The sequence below is a fragment of the Dryobates pubescens genome, chromosome 16, assembly GCF_014839835.1.
Source record: "Dryobates pubescens isolate bDryPub1 chromosome 16, bDryPub1.pri, whole genome shotgun sequence".
Lineage (NCBI taxonomy): Eukaryota > Metazoa > Chordata > Aves > Piciformes > Picidae > Dryobates > Dryobates pubescens.
Window position 1 is genome coordinate 15664067 of NC_071627.1, and position 8091 is coordinate 15672157.

General features: G+C 41.6%; 1 protein-coding gene across 1 annotated transcript; it reads left to right on the plus strand.

Annotated features, from left to right (window-relative positions):
* The first annotated feature begins 492 nt into the window (after positions 1-492).
* On the plus strand, positions 493-4514 carry LOC104303953 (ovomucoid). The gene is made up of 4 exons (XM_009904652.2): positions 493-766; positions 2897-2916; positions 3649-3776; positions 4289-4514. The coding sequence occupies exons 1-4, from the start codon at positions 703-705 to the stop codon at positions 4332-4334; spliced, it is 258 nt and encodes an 85-aa protein (XP_009902954.2). The 5' UTR covers positions 493-702; the 3' UTR covers positions 4335-4514.
* The last annotated feature ends 3577 nt before the right edge of the window (positions 4515-8091 follow it).

Sequence of the window (8091 nt, forward strand, 5' to 3'; positions counted from 1 at the left end):
TGCAATACAGTGTATTTGCTCCTTCTGTCATAAAGCATTGATTCTGAGCTCTAAACCAGTGGAACTCTAAAGGCAGAACAACACTGACAGACTGGGGGATCTTCTGGGCTCTGGAGGCGAGAGTATGCACATAGAAGATAGAATTTTCCAAGCAGAAATTACTACCACAGCACAGCCTGAAGGGCTCAGTAGTCAGTACCACCTCTACCCACAGACAAGGGTCTCCAAAATTCTCAAGATAATAGGAATTAAGCATTCCAGCTCTACTTTTGGCATGCATTCAGTAAGAATTGGTTGGGTTTTTTTTTCCCTGGGAATTTTGCTCAGCTCCAAGAGTCAATATGGCAATAACAGAACCACCTTACTGAGTCACTCCTTGAGCTCGCTAATGGAGATGAAACAGTTAATTAGGCAAGGGGATTAGCCACAATACAATACATCTTCTTTATCAACACAATCCATGCTGTGACGTTCATCTTTGCTGACCTTCATGCTATACAGAAGACATTCTTATTGATACTACCCATGGACAACACCTTCTTCTAATTAGCCTCTCCAGAAGAGGGATTTCATCATCAGGGTTCCAGCTGTGTGTGTGTGTGTATATATATATCTGCTCTCTCACACACACCAGTGCACATCTAAGCTAAGTGTACTGGAATACCCAGAGCACAGCCTGGCTGGGGAGCAGCTCCAGAACCCATGTCTGCCATGAAGATAACAGGCGCCTTCGTGCTTCTCACCCTGGCAGTTCTTTGCCTAGCAAGTGAGTAACATTTTTTACTTCATGATATATTGCAGCTGTAGTGTTCAAACACTGCAAGCTTCTCAGTCTGCTGCAATGGTTTCTGGACTTGGGTGGCAGAGAGCGAGTGAAATGTTATGCTCGTGTGCTATTTAGCAAGCAACACTGCACCAGTGCTGTGAATCAGGGATGCAGGCTGCATTGCAGCTAAAAACTGAGCTGCAAATCCTCACAACCAAAGCAGAGTTCTACCTAGTTCTTAACCTTTTCTTTTTTTTCCATCTGAGCAGAGAGCTTGGAGCTGATGAGGTCCTTGTCCTGTCAAACTTGATGAGGTCAAACTGAGCAAGCAGTAGACAGTTGATTATGCACAGGCCACATAACATGGCTGTGAATAACCTCCTTATGATGTTAGTTTGCCAGGCTGGAGAGAGCTTTGAGGCACAAGCTGCACTATGGCAAAATAGGGAGCTGGGAGAAATTCCCTGAGCCTTCACTTAGTGCAGTGTGGGGGTTTTAAGAAAAATTTGCAATTAAAAAACAACCACCAAAACAAAACCAACCACAAGTAAATTGAACAAATAAATACATTTAGACGTGAGAGTCCAAATCTTCTCTGCTTGCAGTACAGCGGTTCAACTGCATTCTGAATGTGAAAGAAAAGCAATGAACATGTTCAAAGAAAAATTCTGAAACAAGGGAATGCATTTTGAACAGCTCTGAAAAGTTTGCTTTGAGAACTGTCTCAAAAAGCAGGCTGCTTGTGAAAAATGCCAGTTTCAATGAACTGGCAGGGGTTGGATGGATCCTGCTCTGTCAGGGTTTCATTAACTGCAGAAAGCTAAAGGAATGTTGCTTTCATTAGAATTCCAGCAAATCCCTTCCTTCAACTTTCTGCTTCAACTTGTCTGCACCAAAACTTTATGGATCAATACTTTTTGAGCCACTTTTTGTTGTTGTTTTATTATTCATTCCCAAATACACAGTGGATACCAAAAGGTTACCTGAGAAAAAGTGCTGGGTTTATGGGAGAGGGCTAAATCTGAACCAATGCCAGAATAATGAAAACTCACCCAAGCCTTTGGTGACATAGACTGCAATTTGACATGGAGCATTATTTATGCCAGGTTTCTCTATCTAGGACAGCTTTATTTGATGGGAAGATGTAAGCAGCTCCATGAAAGAAAGTTTCAGTGGAAAGCCCAATGGCTTTAAAGACCAAAGAAAGCTACATGCAGTCAGAGAGAAAACTGCTAGAACTGCACTGTCTTTTAGATCATAATGCATTTTCTTCCTGCTCCTTCTGTACAAAAGCCTCTACCTGATACCTTTTAAGCCCTGGAAGCAGCAGAACGACAACTGAAGGACAGGAGAAGAACAAAATACATTCCTAAAGAAAGTAACACATGTGTCACCCTAGCAGAGCCATGCCAATCTTACCTGATTGCTTTCTGGGAGGTGTAATTATCATTGTTTTGAAGAAGCTGCTTGAAGCCCCACCTGAGAACAGGGCTCCATTATATTAGATGCCATGGGTATACAAAATAGGAGCCAATCCTTCTGCCAAATAGTTTAGAATCCACACCAACAGGCATGGGAAAACACTTTTAAAAGTGGCATTATGATCCAAATTGCATTATCATAACTATATCTATTCAGTGCTGTATTTTCATGAAGATATGATCCTTGTTACTGACAGAAAAGCAAAACATAAAAGGACTGTGTGACTTTCCTATAGCCACATCTGATTCTCTTGGGTTTTTTAATAAGCTTGGGAGTTAAACCCCAGTCATGCTCAAGAGCTGGCTCATCCCAAACAGACTGGCCATTGAGCATAGTATTGACTCCTGGGTCTTCAATCTTTTGCTGGTGAAAAGGGAAACAGTATCTTTCATCCCCTCCCATGGCAGAGGCTGTTCCAGTTGCTGACAGATTTCTAAGCTAAACAATACAATAAGCTCTACTTTGTTTAATAGGTCCTGACACCTGGCTCCTATTAAACACTGAAAACCTATGTCAGTATTGACTTTCAAGGAGGTCAGAGTCTGGGTTTTGCTGGAAGGGCTGCTACTAATGAATACCTCCTAGCTGCAAATTCAGTGTCCAACAGTGTTTTTTATTTAATCTTTTGTGATTCTCTTTATATTGCAGATGCTGACAAAGAGAATGAGGTGAGTGATTTTCTCCTTCATTTCTAGATAAAAATATGCAGTTTGTAAAGTCATGAGGTTTAGGAAAGACAAATTGAACATAATCAATTTAACAAAATCAAGTGCTGCCAAAGGATTGAAGTTTTAAAGAGAAATCCTGTGTTTGAGATATGTACTCAAGTTTAAATAGGACTTGACTTCATTCTGCCTGGGCAGATCCTTCCAGCATCAAGAGCTGGTACTTGTGCAACAGAGACAGAAGCCCTTCACATCCCTGAAAACTAGAATTTACCAGCAACTGCAATCAGGCAGAAAAAAATCATTAAGCCTCAACTCCTCTGTAGATGGAAAAGGGCTGTATTTTTTCTAGATAATAGAATAGAATAGAATAGAATAAACCAGGTTGGAAATTACCTTTGAGATCATCAAGTCCAATCTATCATCCAACATTACCTAATCAACTAAACCATGGCACCAAGTGCCCCATCCAGTCTCTTCTTAAACACCTCCATCACTGTTCTGACAAACAGCAAAGTCCTTGGTGGTGCTCAGTACCTGACATGGGTAGCATCACACACCTCAGTCAGAAGGAAGGTTTCAGGCCTAGGTTCAGGTAATCTGGGGCCCCACTGATTGTGCTGCTCCAGAGAAGCTGACAAGCTTATCCAAAAGTTTTGTACATTCATTATTTCTGTAGGTGAATGGAGAGTGTGAGAAAGAGGGCTGCAAAGAAAAGTGATCATGTCTTTGCAGGTAGACTGCAGTGAATACAGGAGGTTAGAGAGAGGAAGACCTATTTACTGTGAAAGACTCTACCAACCCTTTTGTGGCTCTGATGGGAAGACGTACAACAACAAATGCTCCTTCTGCAAGGCAGTCCTGTAAGTACAACACCTCATAATTACTCCTGATTAAGTCAAAACCTGGGATTAGCTGATTTGCCTGGTATTGACACTGCACTTAAATGCTATCTTTTTTTTTTTTAAGGTTTGCTACTCCTCTGTTTCTTTGATTAATCCTTATAGACAAATTGCTTCTCCCACCAATAAAGTCAAATTGATCTAAATGAATGACCTTGATATTTGTGTTAGCAACTTCCTAGTCTAGCAGAAGCTACAGAATTCATACAGTAAAGAGTGCAATGAGCAACACAGGCACCCAGACCCAAATCAGGCCACATAAAAATTCAAAGGAGGCACTGGAAATATCTCCTTATGGATAAAATATGTAATTTGAACAAGAAAATGATTCATAAATTGATGACTTCTTGTCTGCTACAAATGTTTGTAGTGTCTCCTCTCTTAGCAAGTTGTTGGTTGAAGACTTCAAAGAACTCTTAGTTCATAATGTCATTCACTGTCTGCAATGTCCATGTCCCTCCTTTCCTTTGCAGGAGAAGCAGAGGCACCTTATTTATGAAGCAAGCAGGGGCATGCTGAATTCTGCATGACAGAGAAGAGCACTGAAAACAGCTTCACACTGCCTTTATCACAAGATCTTAATTTAATTTCATTCATCCTGCCTGTTCTGATGATGGGGAACAAAGCACAAAGCAGGCTCTTCAGCAGAGCTCTTGTCATTTGCTGCTTCTCTCCACATCAGTGTTGGGATTGAACCGCCTGTCCGCCCTGCGAAGCACTTCCTCAGGATTGTCAGCCGAGTTTCTCAGTTCAGGACTTTCCTGTTTCTGTAACAAGCTCATTTTCACATAAGCCCTTCCTGATACATTTTTCTCCACAGTTAAATTCAAATCTTGTGGCAATGCCACCTGATTTTAGTGGACACAAGTCAGTGCAGGCATCACTTCTGCTCTCCTTGTTGGTGAAGTGCTTTCTTTCATTTACCCAGAAACTCTGCAGACACTTTTCAAAGGCCTCAGCCTTCCCAGGCAGTGCTTTGACTCTTCCAGTTTTGTAGCTAAATTTTAAAGTCTCATTTTTATTTCTAACTTTGTACAATTCTGACTCACATATGTTGTAGTTTGCATGTTTATTAAATAAAAGTTGCCTCTTTTTTTGTGTGTCCATGGTGACCTCTATCTAGAGAGTAAGTTTACTGCAGCCATTGTTCACAAATGAGGTATTTCCCAAGGTGCAGAAAAATAATCACAGAGCACAAGCTAGGGGCAGAAGTAAAACAGACTGGAAGACAGAAGTTGTAACACTGATAAAGAGCACTAGGTGGCCTCACCTTATTGGAATTCACCCTACAACATGGCTCTTTTTGTGTGGTTTTTTTTTCCCTTGAAATCATAGAATCATAGAATCAATAAGGTTGGAAAAGACCTCAGAGATCATCAAGTCCAACCTGTCACCCAACACCTCATGACTAACTAAACCATGGCTTCAAGTGCCACGTCCAATCCCCTCTTGAACACCTCCAGGGATGGTGACTCCACCACCTCCCTGGGCAGCACATTCCAATGGCCAACAACTCTTTCCGTGAAGAACTTTCTCTTCACCTCAAGCCTAAACTTCCCCTGGTGCAGCTTGAGACTGTGTCCTCTTGTTCTGGTGCTGGTTGCCTGGGAGAAGTGACTGATCCCCACCTGGCTACAACCTCCCTTCAGGTAGTTATAGACAACAATAAGGTCTCCCCTGAGCCTCTCTTCTCCAGGCTAAACAATCCCAGCTCCCTCAGCCTCTCCTCATAGGGCTTGTGCTCAAGGCCTCTCACCAGCCTTGTTGCCCTTCTCTGGACACTTTCAAGTGTCTCAATGTCCTTCTTAAATTGAGGGGCTCAGAACTGGACACAGAACTCTAGGTATGGCCTAACCAGTGCTAAGCACAGGGGCACAATGACTTCCCTGCTCCTGCTGGCCACATTATTTCTGATGCAGGCCAGGATGCCATTGGCCTTCTTGGCCGCCTGGAAGTGAAACAAGCCTGGTAAACCATAAGACTACATAAGCTTCAGAGTAGCATCCCTGTTAAATCCTGCCATTTAAAGGCCTTTAATTATTCTGTTCAAAGGCTTGTGGCTCTGGACAGTCAACCTAAGAAGATTCTCACAACATGTCTTCTTGCCCTGGAAGTGTCTTGACTGAGAAAGATCAAAATAAGAAATCAAAGATCAATCTGAGAAAGAAAAGTCAAACTCTGATGTTTCATTATGATGTCAGAAAATTCAGCAGACAATTTGGGGATATTTTCTGCCTTCTAGCTTGGCTTGTTGTATTTTAAGTGGATTCTCACACCATCTGTTTTAGTATATTGAGATCGTGAACTGATTGTGCACCAAACCTAAGACATTAAATTTTCCATGCAGCTAATGCAGATCCTCCAGGGTGACTTAGAGCCCTTTAAGTTGGAGGTCAAAAATCAAAACACCATAGACCCTCACATCAACCACAGGATCCTGGGATTCTAATTTGTTTCTGGTAATTTCAGACATGAAACAGTAGACAAGGGCAGCTGGAGAGCAATACTTTCCAACACAAGGTGCTTGTGCTTTTTATCAGCTTGGGATAGCATCATGTGTTGGCCCAGGGCTGCAGAGAAGCACACCAGCATTTGCCACATACCAGAACAAAGAACATGATTTGCAAATTGCTGTAAATGACTGAAGAAAATGCTGAAGTGGCTGGACAATCTGGACAGTCAAGTTCATGTGATGGAGCAACAACACAGAAATATGGGGTAGGAAAAATGTATGTAGCTTGAGTGAGCTGATCAAACATGCTCCACATCTGTTTGCTAGAAAACAAAATAGAGGTAGCCAGATATTGGCATTGAATGGAAAAATAGAACTCATTGAGCATCAAACCTCTGCACTGAAAAGGTACTCAAACATTGTTGGTGTATGTGTTTAAAATTGGAGGAGAAGGAAAAGCTTTCACAGTAAGGTCTTATGACATTTTCATTTCTAGGACAAGAGGTAATGAAATACAGGTCGGAAAATCAGATGGGGTGGATTCCTGCAAAAGAAAATTCCATTGCTATGGTAAAGCTACTTCACTTCTCCATACAGCCTGCATTGTATTTTCAGATACTGTTGTTATTGATGTTTTCTGTTACTGTTGTTACTGGCATTGTTCTAGCATGATAATTAAAAGCATATGAAGAGCACTGTTGCTCCATGTGCTCAATGAGATGGACCCTATCACTAAGACTTCAGAGGCTGACCTGGAAAGCAAGCTGTTGAGGAGGGGTGTAGCCACTTTGATTAAAGCTTCTTATATATCAGAGGTGTATGGGTGAGGCAGAACCAACACCCAGATCTCCTGACTCTTACACTAGCAATTACCTTCTTAAAGACATCAAGGACAAGATGAAAAATTACCAACTATGCTCTACAGACCCTATCACATAAATCATTCTTTAGATCAGACCAGAATCCCATATCTCTGGATTGAAAATAATACCAGGTGACTGACTGATGAATTCTAATGGAACAGAATTCACATTCTACTGGCTTCATTATAGTGCATCAGTGTCTGGTCAGCTTGGAGAGCTGCACTCTATCCCTGCTCTAAAACCAGTGTGATAATGATCAGGCTGCTCACACTCAAATAGCTCAAAGGTTATCTCATGCTTGCAGAGCATTTTTAGTAATTACAGTTATTCAGTGTTTCTGAATCTTATAATAATACTAAACATTTTAAAACAAACAAACAAACCAATACAACACACCAATACAACAAACCAAACCCAGGCCTTTAGTGTCACAATTTGAGAATACAAGCAGAAGACATTTTTGACTATTTTATCTTAAGCTCATAACATCCTGGACCTCAAGGGAGAACACCTTCCAGTGCTCCCTTTGTAAATATGTGAAATCACAGAATATACCTCTGCCCCTATTGCCCTTCACCCCATGCCAGCCCTGAGGGAAGAGTGCAGACACTAAGATGTTATACTGTTTGGCTTTTTTATTACCTACACTGCGAAAAATTTATTGTGTTTAGTATCATAGAATTGTTCAGGCTGAAAAAGACCTTCAAGACCATTGAGTCCAAGCATCAACTTACCACTACCAAGCTCACTGCTAAACCATGTCCTTAACCATCATGTCTACACATCTTTTAGATACCTCCAGGGATGATGATTCAGCCACTTTCTTGGGTAGCATTTCTGGAATCTGTTTTTATTTCTTAATTGTCTTGCAGCACAGTCTCTTAGGCCTGCTGTTTTACCAGGCACCGCACCCTCGTAAAGGAGAGGAGAGGTGCACGTGGTGACTGTTAGCAGATTGCAT

Coding starts and splice junctions, on each gene's coding strand:
- LOC104303953 (XM_009904652.2), top strand. CDS start 703: ATGTCTGCCATGAAGATAACAGGCGCCTTCGTGCTTCTCACCCTGGCA. Junction 767..2,896: donor GGCAGTTCTTTGCCTAGCAA/GTGAGTAACATT, acceptor TTTATATTGCAG/ATGCTGACAAAGAGAATGAG. Junction 3,777..4,288: donor TCCTTCTGCAAGGCAGTCCT/GTAAGTACAACA, acceptor TTTCCTTTGCAG/GAGAAGCAGAGGCACCTTAT.